General features: G+C 35.2%; 3 protein-coding genes across 4 annotated transcripts in view; all 3 read right to left on the bottom strand.

Annotated features, from left to right (window-relative positions):
* Positions 1-2,117: 2,117 nt before the first annotated feature.
* LOC128236482 (uncharacterized) lies at positions 2,118-4,355 on the bottom strand. The gene has a single exon (XM_052951358.1). It carries the CDS (start codon positions 3,713-3,715, stop codon positions 2,468-2,470), a length of 1,248 nt encoding a protein of 415 aa, XP_052807318.1. The 5' UTR covers positions 3,716-4,355; the 3' UTR covers positions 2,118-2,467.
* Positions 4,356-11,402: 7,047 nt separating this feature from the next.
* LOC128236483 (uncharacterized) lies at positions 11,403-12,800 on the bottom strand. Its single transcript, XM_052951359.1, has one exon. It carries the CDS (start codon positions 12,242-12,244, stop codon positions 11,528-11,530), a length of 717 nt encoding a protein of 238 aa, XP_052807319.1. The 5' UTR covers positions 12,245-12,800; the 3' UTR covers positions 11,403-11,527.
* A 2,098-nt stretch (positions 12,801-14,898) lies between these two features.
* LOC128239158 (uncharacterized) overlaps positions 14,899-18,336 on the bottom strand; it is a 47,114-nt gene continuing 43,676 nt past the window's right edge. For both annotated transcript variants that reach the window (XM_052955657.1, XM_052955658.1), the window contains exons 12-14: positions 17,244-17,342; positions 16,528-16,654; positions 14,899-15,020 (exon numbers count right to left, since the gene is read on the bottom strand). In XM_052955657.1, the coding sequence (XP_052811617.1) occupies positions 14,987-15,020; positions 16,528-16,654; positions 17,244-17,342 (260 nt within the window). In that variant the 3' untranslated portion in view covers positions 14,899-14,986. The remainder of the gene's footprint in view (positions 15,021-16,527; positions 16,655-17,243; positions 17,343-18,336) is intronic.

Genomic DNA, 18,336 nt, shown 5'->3' with positions numbered 1-18,336 from the left:
GATTCCATTGTCTCAAGTATTGCAAAATATCATCTTAACGGTACGATTAAAGATCTATATTTCCTGTACACAACCATGTTTTTTTTTATTGTCTGTAGACTTTATATCCTTATGCAAATGACAATTTTGTTATGGTTTATGAAAAATGATCGTTTTTCCTAAATTGAGGATAATTTCCCAATGGGGAAACACTGAAGGGAAATCCCCTTGTTTCCCGATCACTGATAACTAGCGTGTGGGTAAGTGAATAGCGTTGTGATTTATCAGCACGCTAGTTATTGAACGGTTAAGGTCTGTTTTCTTATTACCGTTCTAGTTATTGAGATTAAACTCGAGAAAATAACTTCAATCACGAGGATTTCGTGTGACGGAACCGTTTTGTTTCATGTTGTCAAGGACAACGTTCATTTCATAGCGTGTGGTATAAGCATATCGGCATTGTACTTCATCGGCACGTAAGATATTAAATGGTAACGCCCATTTTTTCTGCTATCGTTGTGATATGGAAGTGAATGTGTAGATGAAAACGAAGAAGACACTTGTAACCAACAATCGAAACCACATAAATAGAAACAGAAAGCAATGCACATATTGGTACTCATTGGAATTGGTGGACACATGTGTGTATATATGTGGATGTAGACCCACTCCGCACCTCATTCAGGCCCGAGGAACTACTTGAATTTCGAGCGTGTCCTGAATCCTCATTATAAACCGGATCCTGAACACTTATTAACGCATACCGGTTAATAATTAAAACAGTTTTCGGGGCATACTTCATATTTAACGCAAACCTGACGTTTATGGTTGAGAACTCCATCTCAAATGGGTTTTTTATACGGATCTGTTTAAGCATGAGGAAATAATGTTGACTTTATTTTCATATTCAGGAAGAGTTTGTCTTTGAATTGTGATTTGCTCCGGAAAGAGTTTTTAGCGGTACATTTTGTAAATAAAATATGCAAGTTGTACGTAGCTTATTTCGGCTTGGCTTTTTTTAGAGAAAGTACAAGTCAGTTTTATCATAGCTTAGGTAGCCTATACTGTTAATTATTCTGGGGGCGGGGGATCTGTAAACTACAACTAATGACTATTGATAGTAGTAATGGTCTACCTGATATACATGTATATTCTAATATGCATTCACTTTGTATAAAGGATATACTCTGATGTATAGATGATACATACAATGATTTGTTTCCATTGCGAGCCCATTGTGCAATAATAAGCGACAATAAATTTCCAATGAAATTGCAGATATGCAATCATTATGTACACGACTAAATCATCAAGAATTTCATCTTTTGCGGATGTTAAAAGGCATGCCCGTACACTCATCCGATACACACTTTCTTTTTCAGAGTTTGCGTTGACAATGTGTCAGCCAATGAGGTTGTATTCTAATCTTCGCTTGGCTTACTCCGCCAATTCTTAATCATAAATATTTTACTTCATTTTATCTAACTATTACATAGCCCCTACATACCTTCATAATGTCCAACACGAGAGCATGTCCTTAAGCTGGAAACGACGCTTACCGAACTAACAGCCACGCAGTTTTGTAAATGCCATTTTAATACACCAAAAAAGCGCATGCGTAGTTGTCAATTGCCGGCATCTTCATGAGGCGCAGTAATTTAAAGCAAATGTAAAATAATTATCGACATTGTCGTTTTAAAATAATATTCTTGTAATATTTGTTTCATAAAAATATCAGAATTCGACAACGCCCATCTAAAATATTTCATTTTTAATCCGCACGTTTCGTTATCTATTACAGAAGACAAAGATTTCCAGGACCGGTATAAACATTGAAACGTAAGTCTGTTATGTAAGAAACGCGTCTATGTACCTCAATACATTTAGAGGACATAATTCAACACGTCGTACACGACAATAAACTCTCGTTAACCACAAGAACCACAATTGCAATTATTTATGTACCTGTAAATGTATATTTGCGTTACCGCCTGGAAAACTAACAGTTTGAATTGCAATATGGTCAACCTACTGTCGTGCGTGTGTCACTTTTTATCAAAGTATTCTAGTGCATTAATTATGCATACAATTTTATGAAAACATAACAAACAGTAAAACTACCGAAATAATGTTTTTTCAGAATGCCGGATGCATTTGGCAATTTTTATTACATTGTTTCTAAATAGATACTCCCATCTAAAGATAAATACAGTTGCATGCATACAGATTAAAGCAAGTTTATACATACATGTATCAACTTCAACATAAAATTCATGAATATGAGGACAATTTTATTTGCCATTGCTTTTTTAAGCTAACACAACAATAAGTCAAAACATGTATATTTAACGTTTAGAATCAGAAAAGCATATTCAATCTTTTTCCGTCACATATAATTTATCTGAATGTGTGGTCAATTGAATGATTTAGAAATTAATATGACGTTAGGAAAGTGTTACAGCTGTTTTGATATTTTACATCTCGGCTTTCATCCTTTCAGCAAAACAGCAACATACGATGCATTGTTCGTGGCTTGGCTGTGCACGCCGTTCCCATAGGGAGGTGGAACGAAGACGAGGAATCCATCCATATTTGGGTTAGGTCGCCACAGTCTGAGCTCTCCAGTCTGTTTATAGGCGAACACGACGCCGCCAAGTGAAGAGGTCTGAGCTTGTGAACTTCCAAATGCCGGAAATCGAAACCCCTTATTCGGACCTTCGTTAGCTTCCACAAATAACGAAACTAAATCGCGTTCATAGTCAATAGCTTTGAATGGTTGCAACTCGGTAGGAAACGGAACAGCTTCGTCTGAAACAGATGCAAATTGTCCATTGCCAAATGTTGTTCTTTTCCATGCCAGTACTCGAACATGTCCGCGCTTTGTGTCAAATCCATCCAATATTTTGAACCACCCATCTACGTCACCAAACAACCTATAGTCGTAATTTATTTTTAAATCATGCCCGATCCAAACCCTCACGTATTTCTCGTTGTATGACCATACTGTACCACCACTGGCATCCCATTCCCTAGTATGAACAGTCGCTTCTCCCGTTCCGTCGGATATAAGGTAGCTCTTCGGGGACTCGCACTTAATCTGGATAGACAGTAATGCAGGATACCCGCCTAACGAGTGTTCAATTTCTTGGTATGTCTCTGCTGGATCTGTTATATCCAATGGTAGCCATTGTGATTGAAAGTCCGGTGTAGGAAGATCCCACGGAGCCCAAACCTTTACACGAACAAACGCCTCATTCACAGCGTCGTGGTTATTTCCCAACCGTCTTCCATCTTCCTGTCCAGTGTTGATGATAACACCTACGTCTCGATTTTGATTACCTTTCACTGGCTCAAGTAATTCCACTTTCTTTTCGTTGTAGAAATACACTATTCCTCCATAAACCTTATTCACGTCGTCATCACTACGGAATGCACTGTCACCTTTAAAAACCCAGCCGGAATTGGGGCCTGAAACAGGACGAATTTGAACCTCAACTTTATATGGTAAAACCCCTAATCCATGCTCAATAGTCAAATGTGAGAGCTGTTCGTCTAGCGCTTTCATCAAATACCACTTACTGACGAAAGATGGCTCGTATGACTGTTTAAAGTTCATACGATCCAGTTGTTCTACAGAACTCTTGACTGCAACAAGTGTGTTAGATAGATCTCCGATCAGCTTTGTTAAGTTCTCATTTGAATCCAGTTGGTTTCCTTTCCATGCATCGAATGACATGACTTCGTCATGAGTTTTTTTTTAATTGGAGCTGCAAGGTTTGGATAATTTGCCATCGGTTCGTATCCGATTGTACTATTTTAGAAATTTCCTCTTTTAGCACCCTGATTTTCAAATTGTTTGCGTTGATTCTCTCCACATTTTCTAAATACTTATTCAGAGTACTTTCCAATTGTTCAAGTTTTATTTCAGTAATTTTTGCTCTGACTTTTTCAGCTTCAAACGCTTTTGTCAACCTGTCATGAAGGTTATCAATATTTTGTAAGGGTTTTACAGATGAATCGCATTTTCCAGCACTGTCGTTATGCACATTACTTTCGACGAATGATCGATTCGATAACTCCTTTTCCAAACGATACAATTGTTCTGGAAGCTCGATCCAGACTTTCCGTTTCATCCCATTAATGTCATGCTCTATCAATTTGATAGTCATCTCTAACTTTTCCATCGAAAGCTCTCCATCACCAAACGCTGTGAAAAACGTAAACGCTACGAGGAACATTAGTTTTAAAATCATTTTTGTTTTCATTTAAATGTCACATATGCCCGTAGGATACGTATTACTGAGCTTGTTTCTGTAGCTTTTCATATAAATATTGAAGATGTTTATATAAATTATATAATCTAAGCTCCGCTTCAATGAAACACTACACAGCACTGGTAGGTTTTGCAAAAAACTTCATAGTCAAGACTTTCAGGAAATAGCTAATCACTTTGTTCTAAATGACGTGAAAATGTCTGTTATTAATAAGCAACCTCACATTTTTGCCACTTAAGTTATCACTGTGTGGGAACGGACACCGGATATAGCTCAAAAAGTGATAAGTCAGACAAATATGCTGGGTTTTTTTACCAGAGGTAAGATCTTGCGGTGTAAACGCATATCTACCGTATCCACAAATGAAGCAAGTATTTGAACTTATAGCTGTATGCTAAATTTGGCCTATGGTATACTTTAAAGTGCTTACGATTTAGCAGACCTCAATAAATGTTTCTTCAAATCTGATATGATCACCTCAAAACTTACAGAATTTCGACAAGTATTGTTATTTTTAGGAAATATATCGAAAAATAAAAAAATCTGAATCGGAGGATTTCACAAGCATAAGCTCAACTATTTTTATTGTAAGAAATGGCAATGTAACTTTTAAACTGTTAAAGATATGCCCTTAGAAATGTTCACAGTACTGTATTGGGTATAGCCGTATTATGCACTGGGGATAGTTTCAAAGTTGAGAAATGTGTTCTGATGATAACATCTAAAATGGAACAAAAATTGATAGTAACACCGTTAGTATACAATATACATGTATGTCTATTTCGAACTTTCAAATAATCTGCAAAAAGTGAGAGTACAATTTGATAAGAAATTATTGAGCAAACTTTTTAGTTGACAATGAGTTTGATCCATCCTCCTAAATGAACGTATATATGCAAGCTGCTTAAATATCAGGGTTGGTCACAATACATACTTTCTCACTGAAGTGAACGAGCTACTGTTCTGAGTACATGTAATAGCAACATCGACCCAAGCTTAGAAAAAAGCTTCACGTGTTCCAAATTTGATCACAATATCTCATTCCCTACTGATGACTTCCTGTGTGCAAAAACGTACCTGCTTGATTTACAAAGCAATACTATATTTACGAATAGCAAACACCACATAAATTCTACGGCCATATGTTTTGTGTTCCTCAATAAATCAGATTACCGGCGTATTACAAATATTTAGATATTTGCGACTCGAACGTTGATACTTGTGAAAAACACATAATGGTTAACTCATCTGTATGAATGAAACAGTTTTAAGTGCATACAGATACAAAAAACAACAACATGTTTTTTGCTCTCATCCCTCGATATGGACAACATCGAACAATTTCTCTCGAGCTCGCGTATAGGTTGATGGCCGTAATCATTATCATAGTCTCGTTATACTAAATACATCGTTAGTATCCTCAGTCCACTTAAAAGCTATCCCTTGTGCAGTTATTTATTTGCTTCATCTATCCCCAGTACACCGCCAGGGCATCAAAAGGTATGATCTCCGTAACAACAAAATATATCGTATTTATATCATACACATTACTAGATAATGTAATTACAATGAAATCGCTCGATTCAGTTTTTGTTCTTATTTTCAACTTGTTGATTTATGTTTGAAATCGTACCACATAAATGAACATTTGTGAGCGATCATGCAATTTTCGTCGAGAATTGGGCTGTTATGCAAAAGAGGAGACACATTCCATCAAAGTCGTATACTGCACAGTATCAAGTAATTCAAAACTCTTCGATTATGATAAATATATCACCATAAAATACAAAAAATGAAAATTTTCCATGTGTCAAAATCAAACGCTTATCGATTTATCACTTTTTGAGCTATATCCGGTGTCCGTTCCCCCATAGTGATTATAACAGATGTGAAAACGTGTAAAGCCGGTTCCACAGGTTATTATCCAAGATAAATGAATATTAATTTTAGAATAATATAAAAAACAAATAGTCGAACTGTATTGTATTTGCAAAAAAGTAAACAATTTCCACAATAAAGAATGAACACAGTAAGCCCGTAATGTACTGTATTCACAATTGTGGCGAAGTTATCTATTTTTAGCTCACCTGAGCACGTGCTCAAGGTGTGCTATTGTGATCGCCCTGTGTCCGTCGTCCGTCGTAGTCGTCCGCTGTCGTTCGTCGTCCGTCGTCAACAATATGACTGTTAACTCTCTAGAGGTCACAATTTGGGTACAATCTTAATGTAATTTGGTCAGAATGTTACCCTCAATAAAATCTTGGACGAGTTAGATATTAGGTCTTCTGTGGTTAAAAACTAGGTCACCAGGTCAAATTAAAGGAAAAGCTTGTAAACACTTTAGAGGTCACATTTATGACTGTATCTTCAGGAAACATGGTCAGAATATTAATATTAATAATCTCTAGGGCAAGTTCGAATCTGGGTCATGTATGGTCAAACACTAGGTCATTAGGTCAAATCATAGGAAAAGCTTGTTAGCACTCTAGAGGCCATATTTATGGTTGTATGTTCATGAAACTTAGTCAGAATGTTTATATTGATTAGCTCTAGGTCAAGTTCGATTCTGGGTCATGTGCAGTTAAAAACTAGGTCACCAGGTCAAATTTAAGGAAAAGCTTGTTAACACTCTAAAGGTCACATTTATAACTGTATCTTCATGAAAGTTAGTCAGAATGTTTATATTAAAAATCTCTAAGATAAGTTTGAATCCGGGTTATGTGTTGTCAAAAACTAGGTCATTAGGTCAAATCATAGGAAAAGCTTGTTAGCACTCTAGAGGACACATTTATGGCTGTGTGTTCATGAAACTTAGTCAGAATGTTTATATTGATTAGCTCTAGGTCAAGTTTGAATCCGGGTTATGTGCGGTCAAAAACTAGGTCACCAGGTTAAATAATAGGAAAAGCATGTTAACACTCTAGAGGCCACATTTATGACCATATGTTCATGGAACTTAATCAGAATGTTATTCTTGATGATCTTTAGGTAGAGTTTGAAACTTGGTAATCAGAGATCAAAAACCAGGCCACTAGGTCGAATCATAGAAAACTTTGTAAACACTGTAGAGGTTACATTCTCTCTTTGATCACCATGGAACCATGTCAGAATGTTTGTGTTTATGAATTCTATGTCAAGTTTGAAACTGGTTATACTGAGTTCAAACACTAGGTCACGAAGTCAAATCATAGAAAACATTGTTAAAACACTGCTGAGGCCTTTTTTCTACTTTGTCTATATAAAACCTGGACAGAATGTACTTATTACAGCAGGTTAATTGAATTGGATCAGGTGAGCGATACAGTGCCTTAAGGGCCCTCTTGTTTATTATATTTAACCCGAACTTGCCACACCGGAATCTATAAACTTTAAGACAATACGAGTTTTAGTATTTTATTCGTTTCTTATAACACACAAATATATCCTTTTTATTAATTCTTAATTTCGAATTAAGTCTATAATTTTAACATCAAGCGTTTAAATCCAATGTGAAAGAAGTCCTGGCTCAGAGAAAAAGATTACTTTATTTACGATAAATTCCCGCCAAGTCATGCGTTGCACGGGATCAATTCCGTGCAAAACGAAGACTTCACCGACGGTGTAGTGTACTAATATAACACTAACCGGTATATATTATTATAATAAATACCGGTATGTTTGTTTTAATAAAGAGCAAACTCAATCAACAATATTTTGCGATTTTCGCGACAACAATAAAGAATGAACAAATCAAATGGCCGAAATGAATAGTATTCGCAATAAAGAGTGAATAAATAAAGGTCGAAATGTATTGAATTCACAACAAAGAGTGAAAAAATTAAGGTCGAAATGTATTATATTTGCACTAAAGAGTGAACAAATGAAGACGGAAATATTTTATATTTGCAATAAAGAGTGAGCAAATGAAGTTCGAAATGTATTGTATTTTCAATAAAGAGGGAATAAATTAAAGCCGAAATGTATTGTATTCACTATTAAGAGTGAACAAATGAGGGTCAAAATGTGTTATATTCGCAATAAAGAGTGAGCAAATGAAGTTCGAAATGTATTGTATTTGCACTGAAGAATGAACAAATCAAATTGCCGAAATATATTGTATTGACAATAAAAATGAACACATAAAGGCCGAAATGTATTGTATTCATAATTAAGAATGACTAAAATAAAGCCAACGGTAGTATAGTTGTTTGATTATTCCCCGTTTTCGTCAACCAGTTGTATTTCCACCAGTCGCCTTTGGTCTAAAACCTAAAAATCTTTTTAAAGCAATATTGCTTAATAAAAATTATCTGGGACTTCTCCAAAAACTAATAATATTATGAGTCATGATCTGAGAAAATGAAACCTTGTATACCAATTGAGTAATTAACTTTTGTAGATGCAAGTAACACTATTTTTCATGCATTTTGAAAAAAAAACAACAACAAGCAAATGGCGAATGAAAACACAAAAGCACTATCCTAAATTTACTTCTTTGATCTAGGTTGTATAATACAGCAATGTTAATTTTTAAAAACAAAGCTATATACTTGCAGTTCCATACATTTCTATAACAAACTGATAAAAATTAATAGCATAGTATAATTGGTAAAATACTTTCAATTTTGTTTCATGATTATATTACCTGTTTAAATGAAATTTTCTTCTTGGAACAGTTATATCTACTACTTAAGGAAAAGACGGATAAAGGGTCGTGTCCGGTCATAAACTAAGCCATTAGGTCAAATATAACAAACATTATTACAATTTTATGCCACATTTTCTACACAATCTTTATGAACTAGTTTATAATTGAAAGCCATCACGAACTTTAAGCCAAATTTGATACTACATGTAGATACACTATGGTCAACATTGTACAATGGTGAAAAACTAGCCAAGGTCAAACATGAGAAAAATGTCACTCTGGATGCCATGTTTTGTACACAATCTTAAAGAAACTTGTTAAGAACTGAACGTCAAGTTATATTTTTAATACAGTTCATGTCTAGTCAAACAGTATAGGTCAAATTTAAGATAATCATTGATAAAACTGGATGCCAATCATGAAACTTGGTCAGAAAGGTTGTTGATCATTGAACTCCATGTCAAATTGTACTTACAAGGTCAAATACATTGGTCACTTCACATAATGTCAGTGTTCGAAAAGTCTTGTTAATATGTTTGGCCGTTTTTGGCCCATTTCATTTCGGTGGCGCAATACAAACTAAGAAAATGTTGAAATTCTATTTTTATTCCCCCATTCTATATTGGGTATATTCTCACTATTTCTCGATATGAAAGCACCCAGTTCCAATTCGGGAAGCAGAACCAGGAGTGATAACAGGTATTAAGTGTTTAATGTGTCAGCCAATGAGGGTGAATTCTAACCTTTGCTAGGCTTACTTCGCTCATTCTTTATAATAAAGATGTTATTTCATGTCATCTAACTATTACCTGGGACCAATAACAGAGGGATTGAATACACAGCACCTACATGTCTTCATAATATCCAACCCGAGGGCCCGTCCTAAAACCGGAAACGAGGTTTACCGAATTGCCGGTCATGCAGCGTGCCCAAGGGCCGGACTTTGTAAATACCGTTTTTAAAAACACCAAATAGCGCGTGTTTAGTTGTTAATTGCCGTCATCGTCATGGCAAGTGGTAATATGAAGTAAAAGTTAAAAGGTTATTGACATCGCCATTTAAATGATAATTGTGTAAGTAGTGTTTTTATTGTTGTTTTAGTTTAAACTTATTTTATAACGATTGTGAAACAAGTTATTACAACATTATATCAATCACCTTGTTTACACGATTTTACGCGAAAATGTAGTCGTGTGTTGTTGGGGAAAACGGAGATCCCGGAGAAAACCTACTTGTCCGGCTTGGTGACCACATACTTAACTCACATGCGCCCAAGCCGGGAATCGAACACGGGCCGCCGAGGTGAGAAGCGAGTGCGCTAACCAGACAACTGGAGTTGTCTTACCGAGGGCTGGGAAGACAGAAATTTCCAGAACAGCTCAAATATAACGCTTGCCTTTTATGTAGAAACGCGTCTCTATAGCTTGATACATGAAGAGGACATAATTAAACACTTTGTATATGACAATAACCTCACTTTAACCACAATAACCACAATTGCAATTATCTATGTACCTTTGACAAATGTATATTTACGTTACCGCTTGGAAAACGACCAGTTTGAATTGTGTAGATAAGGACAACAGTGATTCATACCTAGTAGCTTTTATCAAGGTGTTCGGGTACTCAAATGTAGAATTATGCATACAATTTTATGAAACTTAAAAGACAAACTTCGTTGCACATGTCATTCCCAGTGTCATAACCTTGCCGATTGATTATTTCTATCCTGCTGTGAATACGCCGCGGGGTGGGCCATAAAACCATTATCGTACAGTTGAATACACAATTTCTGGGCATCGATTTTCTACACATTTTACATAAATGTTCAAAAAGGACCAAAAGATATTTAAAAATTCATTATTTCGAAAAGTGCATTTGAAAGAGAAAAAAATCTGCATCGTATTCCGCTGGAAGCTAAGCGATCGGATGACTATAATAACTTTTAATAGCAAAACAATTTTAGCTCCCTCTTAATTCAATGTAACTTTTAATGACCAACAAAACCCTTAAAAAGGACCAAAATGTAAAAATGATACAATTAATACAAAACCATCATCTTCAAGGGCAAGAATTAACCTAACATATATATAGGAAGTAAGTTGATCTGTTGAAAGACTAAGTCGTGAGAACAGTTTAACCATATTTTCCCTATATAACTCTATAGGCACTTTCGATTCAGCGGAGGTGGAACGTAGACAAGGAATCCATCGATGTCTGGGTTAGGTCGCCACAGTTTAAAATCGCCAGACTGTTTATAAGCGAACACGACACCGCCAAACGGAGATATCTTCGCTTGTGAACTCCCAGATTCCGGAAATCGGAAACCCTTATTCGGACCTTCGTTCGCTTCTACAAACAACGAAACCAAATCGCGGTTATAGTTAAGTGTTTTGAACGGTTGCCACTCTGGAAACACAACAGTATCCTCCGAAACAGATTCAAGATCATCATTACCAATTGTTGTTGTTTTCCAAGCCAGTACACGGACATTCCCACGCGTTGTTTCAAATCCAGTCAACATATCGAACCATCCATCAGGTAAACCGCCAAACAGTCTGTACAAGTATTTGTCTCTTATATCATGTCCTACCCACACCCTAACATATCTATCGTTGTAAGACCATAATGTACCCCCTCTGTTATCTCATTTCCCAGTTTGGATAGTCGTTACTCCAACACAGTCTGATATAAGGAAGCTCGTTGAGGACACGCACTTAATCTGGACAGAAAGTAATCCTGGATACTCGTCTAAAGAATGTCCAATTTCTCTGAACGTCTTTGCTGGATCTTCAATATCCAATGTTAGCCATTCTGATCGAAAGTCAGGAGCAGGAAGATCGCCAGGAGCCCAAACCTTTACACGAACAAATGCCTCTATCACTACTTCGTGGTTATTTCCCAACCGTCTTCCATCTTCCTGTCCTGTATTTATAATAACGCCCGTGTCTCCATCATTTGCCTGCACTGGTGCGATTAATTCCACTTTCTCTTCGTTATAGAAGTATAGTATTCCTCCATAAAATTTGCTTGTGTCGTCATCACTAAGGATTGCACTGTCACCTTTAAATACCCAGCCGGCATTGGGACCTGAAACAGGACGAATTTGAACGTCAACTTTATATGGTAAAACCCCTAATCCATGCTCGGTAGTTAAATGCGAGAGCTGTTTGTCTTGAGCTTTCATCATATACCATTTGCTGACGAAAGATGGTTTGTATGATTGCTTTCTTTGCATGCGTTCCACTTGTTCTACAGAAGGTTTGACTTCAACAAGTTTATTAGAGAGATCGGCGATCAGCTTTTTTATGTTCTCATTTGAATCCAGTTGGATTCCTTTCCATGCATTGCTTTCGTCGTACATTTCTTTTAATCGCAGCTGCAACGTTTAAATAATTTGACCTTTGTTCGTATCCGACCGTTCTAATTTAGAAAGTTCATCTTCTAGCGCACTGATTTTCAAATTGTTCATGTTGATTTTCTCCACATTTTCTAAATAGTCATTCAGAGTAATGTTCAACTGTTCAACGTTCTGTTCAGTTATTTTTGCTCTGACCTTTTCAGCTTCAAACGCTTTTGTCAACCTGTCATGAAGGTTATCAACATTCCGTATGCATTGAACAGATGGATCACAATTTCCAGCACTGTCGTTATACACATTTCGAGTATTATCGACGAATGATCGATTCGATAACACCTTTTTCAAACGATGCAATTGTTCTGGAAGTTCGATCCAGACTTTCCGTTTCATCCCATTAATATCATGCTCTATCAATTTGATAGTCATCTCAAACTCTTTCATCGAAATTTCTTCATCACCCTACGCTGTGAAAAACGTTAACGATACTAGGAACATAAGTTTTAAAATCATATTTGTTTTCATTTTAATGTCACATATGCTCGTAGGACACGTATCAGAGATGTTTATGTAATCCTACACAGCACTGGCAAGATTTATAAAACACTAGTCAAGTGTTTCAGGAAACAGTCTATCACTGTTCTAAATGACATGAAAATGTTTGTTAATAATGAGCAACCTTATGAGTTTTGCCAATTATAATATAATATATGTAAACACGTGCTCTAAAATGCTCTTTATAAGAGCTAAATGTAATATCATAAAAGAACATTGGAAACAACAGCGAACAGCCCAGTAGCATAGATGATAACCGAGATCATATTCAAAACCTTTGTTATATTTTCATTTTCTATTTAAAGTAATATACACATCTCACTTCTATGCTTTAAAATAAAAACCCGAGTGCGGGTATCTGTTAGTCCTGTTGAAAATAACATAAGCAATGATCCTTTGTCTGCCGCTCAGCAACTAAATGATGACATGAACAAAATCCATATGTGGGCAGGAAGGTGGCTTATATCATTAAACCCCGCAAAAACCGAACCATTTTTAATATCTCGAAAAAAAACAACAGGCAGGCACTTCCAACTAATTTTATGAATAATGTTCAAATAGCATATTAACTCCGTCAAAACCAAGGCATGACAACGTATTTACCTCATGCGATCATTGAAATACGTTTTTGATCGCAAATCGCTAGAAGTCTTATATAGAACATTTATTCGACCACTATTGGAATACGCAGATGTAGTTTGGGACAATCTAACGCAAGCTGACGAAGAGGACCTAGAGAAGACTCAGCATGGGGCAGCCCAAATAATTTCCGGAGCAACGCGACTTGTCTCCATTTCAAATCTTTATATTGAAACTGGACTTGAATCACTGAAGGAGAGAAGGCGGAAACATAAACTCACTCATTTTTACGAGATGTTTCATATTCTTACTCAAGCCGAAAAATACTGTTTTCAAAATAAAGAGTGGGTACTTTAAGACCGAAATGTAATGTATTCATTTTTATAGAATGAACAAATTAAGGCCGAAATAAACTGCATTCTCAATTAAGAATGGACAATTTAAGGCCTAGATGTACCGTATTCACAAAAAAGAATGGACAATTTATACTTTAGAATGAACAATTTAAGGCCGAATTGTACTGTACTCAAAATTAAGAATTAATAAATTAAGGCTGAAATGTACAGTATTCACAATTAAGAGTGAACAAATTAAGGCCGAGATGTACAGTATTTACAATAAAGAATGGACAATTTAAGCCGGATTGTACTGTATTCACAATAAAGACTGAACTAATAAATGCCAAAATGTACTGTATTCACAATAAAGAGTGAACTAATAAATGCCAAACTGTACTGTATTCACAACAATGAGTGAACAAATAAAGGCCGAAATGTACTGTATTTACAATAAAGAATGGACAATTTAAGCCCAAATTGTACTGAATTCACATTTAAGAATGAACAATTTAAGGCCGAGATGTACTGTTTTAAAAATTAAGAGTGAATAAATTAAGGCCGAGATGTACTGTATTTACAATAAAGAATGGACAATTTAAGCCCAAATTGTACTGAATTCACATTTAGAATGGACAATTTAAGCCCAAATTGTACTGAATTTACATTAAGAATAGACAATTTAAGCCCAAATTGTACTGAATTCACATTAAGAATAGACAATTTAAGCCCAAATTGTACTGAATTCACATTAAGAATAGACAATTTATTGCCGGTTTGTACTGTATTCAGAATAAATAGTGAACAATTTAAGGCCGGATTGTTCTGTATTTACAATAAAGGATGAATAATTTAAGGCCAAGATGTACTGGACTCACTATTAAAACGAAAAAAAAGAAGTGCAATTTGTACTGCATTGACAATTAAGAATGGACAATTTAAGGCGAATTATACTGTATTCACAATAAAGAATGGACAATTTAAGGCGAATTATACTGTATTCACAATAAAGAATGGACAATTTAAGGCCAAATTATACTGTATTCACAATAAGGAATAGACAATTTAAGTCAAATTATACTGTATTCACAATAAAGAAGGGACAAATTAAGGCGAATTATACTGTATTCACACTTAAGAATAAACAATTGAAAGTCAAATAGTACTGTATTGACAATTAAAAAGGGACAATGTTAGGCGAATTGTAATGTATTCACAATAAAGAATGAACAAATTATGGCCAACGGTTTTGCAGTTGTTTGTTTATTCTTCCTTATCGTTAACCAACTATATGTCCGCCAGTCGCCTTTGGTCTAAAACAAAAACAAAAACAATTTCTTTTTAATTATAATTCGTAACCATGGTAATATCTGTTATAAAGCCTGTTATCAGTTTCACAATGTGGTGTGTTATTCATTTTCCAAAAATACACTTTCATGAAAGATGTAAAATAGTATTGTGTTCTAGTTAACACAATACTATCGAAGACATGCACAATACGATACGAGGTCATTAATTCAGTCATTAAATAATAAGTATATTCCATGGCCGAGAGTGTAAGCTAGGTTTATTCCTACCAAAGTGTACGTGTTTTTGCGGAAACTAGGTTTAACGAGTTTCCTCAGACCAACCAGCGCGAGGGTTGGGTTGAGCCTATATAACGCGAGCAACCATGGTAGATGCGTTTTCTTCCACTTTAGTCAAACAAAATATATAAAAAATATGTTTGGGCTGAAACTCAATTGTGCGTAGTGAAAAAAGGTAGTTCTTTACCGGTATTTTTTCATCTTTGCCCGTGGGCATGATAATAATATCCGGCCGGTCCAAATATTTGTAGCTACTTATCTGGGGTGGGAGAAAAATACTACATCCGTCAATTTTCCAGATAAGGCAGAATTGACCGTTAGGTTGAACATTGCAGTTCCTATCAGAAAACATTTCCATGAAAAGCTGCCATTTAACACTAAATTATGTGATGAAAGACCTTTCAGCCAGAATATAATAGAATATTAAACACTTTAAAAAAACTCATATGCTAACAAAGAATAGAAATAATTTCATTCATCTTTATACAATTGATAAACTTATATTATTTTCTACGTTTATTTGACAAAACTGATATAAAAAACACACGAACGGACAAGTTTTATATTTTACTGGATATCATGCCCCGTGTATTGATATTTGCTCATGAGGAACTTGAATGAGATTTGAAGAAAAACAATCAGAACGAAAATGAAATGTCGTCTACTGTGTTCCACTTTTATTAGCACTGCACACTACTCTCTAGTAGTTGGCGAAAGTGACAAAGCCTTGTTTCATCAATTAATGCAAGTCATTTGTAACGTCCATTCGGAATTGCTCGAATGTATATGGACAGTTTACAGTGTCAGAAATGTTTTCTTTTAAATACGCTGCAAGTAGACCGCGTAGTAATTTCAATTTAGCAGTTAAACTTAATGACCTAACTCTTGATTATGCATGCAATAATACAGTTTACTGTTTTTGATTTAAACTTAGAACTTCAAAATGCACATTAAAACACTTCATTTTAGTAATCATATTATCTAAAATATTACGAACTTCTTATGATATACTGACCGAGTTCCGAATGTCTTTAAGTCATGTTCAAAATTGTTCTTTTTTTTTATAAATTATTTATCATTGTGGCCACATTTACCTGAATACGGCTCATATACATTTTTAACAATACAAAATAAACGACATTCAATGTTATTTATTGATCTACGCGTTGAAAGAGTTTTGGGACGTTATATCAAATCCCGGTATGCTACGTGTAAAAAATTCCTAATTGCTTACATTTCACAAAGCTGGTGTACGTTAGTATTATTACATCCGTAGATTTGCCATTTCCAGCTTATATAATGAGCCGCCACAGCACAACTTTCTGGAAAATTCTGATTCAGAACTTGGCCTGGGTACCAGTCTGGTGGCCAATGCAAAAGAAAAGGCATAGGTATGTTAGTTTTATAATTGATAATGTCGGTTTGTGAGAATTCATATTAAATACGGCAATCTATGATATAAACACACATTTCAAATGGAGGCAATATATTTTATAATGTTTGAACAATCCCCAGTTCAGTCAAGCGAAATTTAAAATTTATGAACAGAGAAGGAGAATCTACCAAATATTCGGTTAGTGAAGTGTATTCTATTAAAAGCGTGATATCTACAATAATGAGAATTTGAGGATGTTTAGGATGTGAGAATAGTTATCTACAATAATCAGACATATTATATATAAGATATTTCAATTTCAGTTGGAATAGTTTATAAAATAAACGTTTTATTAACTAATAGCCGAAGTAATACAATATAGGTACACGCTTATTTTCGGAAGATATATGCATGCAGTTGATTGTCTTCCATGCGATAACGTCACGCCTAAAAAATAACATTATAGTCCATGAAAATTAAGCAGAGCAGAACCCTTACGTGCTTGTTTTTTTATAGTTATCTAAAGAATATAAATTTTAAGTTAATTCACTCTTAAAGAACAAAGTAAAGATTACTGGTATATGTCGCAGGAGTGTTTGTGTCGACCCATACCCAGACCCCTGTAGTATGTATGTCATTTAAACCAATCCAGTAGGACCCTGCTTGTATACCGACTGAAATAAAATTTACTATGTCACTAAAACATCACTCGACGAGGTGTATGTTCGAGTTTTTATTTTGGCGATATACAAGTAACAAATGTCCATGGCCGAGGAAATAGATCCTTAATATTGGACTCTAACTTTTTTTCGTGTTTTACATTCTTCAAAAGCGCAAAATTTATGAAACAACTGACACTAGTTTAACAAGTTAGCAAAACACGAAGTATATGCTACCATTAACTATACTGACACTAGTTTGACAAGTTCGCTTAATCACCAAGTATACGCTATCTTTTACTATACTGACACTAGTTTGACAAGTTCGCTTAATCACCAAGTTTATGCTACCTTTTACTATACTGACACTAGTTTGAAAAGTTCGCTTAATCACCAAGTATACGCTACCTTTTACCATACTGACACTAGTTTGACAAGTTCGCTTAATCACCAAGTTTATGCTACCTTTTACTATACTGACACTAGTTTGACAAGTTCGCTAAATCACCAAGTTTATGCTACCTTTTACTATACTGACACTAGTTTGACAAGTTCGCTTAATCACCAAGTATACGCTACCTTTTACTATACTGACACTAGTTTGACAAGTTCGCTTAATCACCAAGTTTATGCTACCTTTTACTATACTGACACTAGTTTGACAAGTTCGCTAAATCACCAAGTTTATGCTACCTTTTACTATACTGACACTAGTTTGACAAGTTCGCTAAATCACCAAGTTTATGCTACCTTTTACTATACTGACACTAGTTTGACAAGTTCGCTTAATCACCAAGTTTATGCTACCTTTTACTATACTGACACTAGTTTGACAAGTTCGCTAAATCACCAAGTTTATGCTACCTTTTACTATACTGACACTGGTTTGACAAGTTTGCTTAATCACCAAGTATACGCTACCTTTTACTATACTGACACTAGTTTGACCAGTTCGCTTAATCACCAAGTTTATGCTACCTTTTACTATACTGACATTAGTTTGACAAGT

This window comes from Mya arenaria, chromosome 6 (genome assembly GCF_026914265.1).
Source record: "Mya arenaria isolate MELC-2E11 chromosome 6, ASM2691426v1".
NCBI lineage: Eukaryota > Metazoa > Mollusca > Bivalvia > Myida > Myidae > Mya > Mya arenaria.
Note: the sequence above shows the minus strand (reverse complement) of the source record. Positions and strands in the feature narration are given on the sequence as shown.

Bases quoted from the DNA above. Each gene is read 5' to 3' on its own strand.
- LOC128236483 (XM_052951359.1), bottom strand. From the start codon at position 12,244: ATGTACGACGAAAGCAATGCATGGAAAGGAATCCAACTGGATTCAAAT.
- LOC128236482 (XM_052951358.1), bottom strand. From the start codon at position 3,715: ATGTCATTCGATGCATGGAAAGGAAACCAACTGGATTCAAATGAGAAC.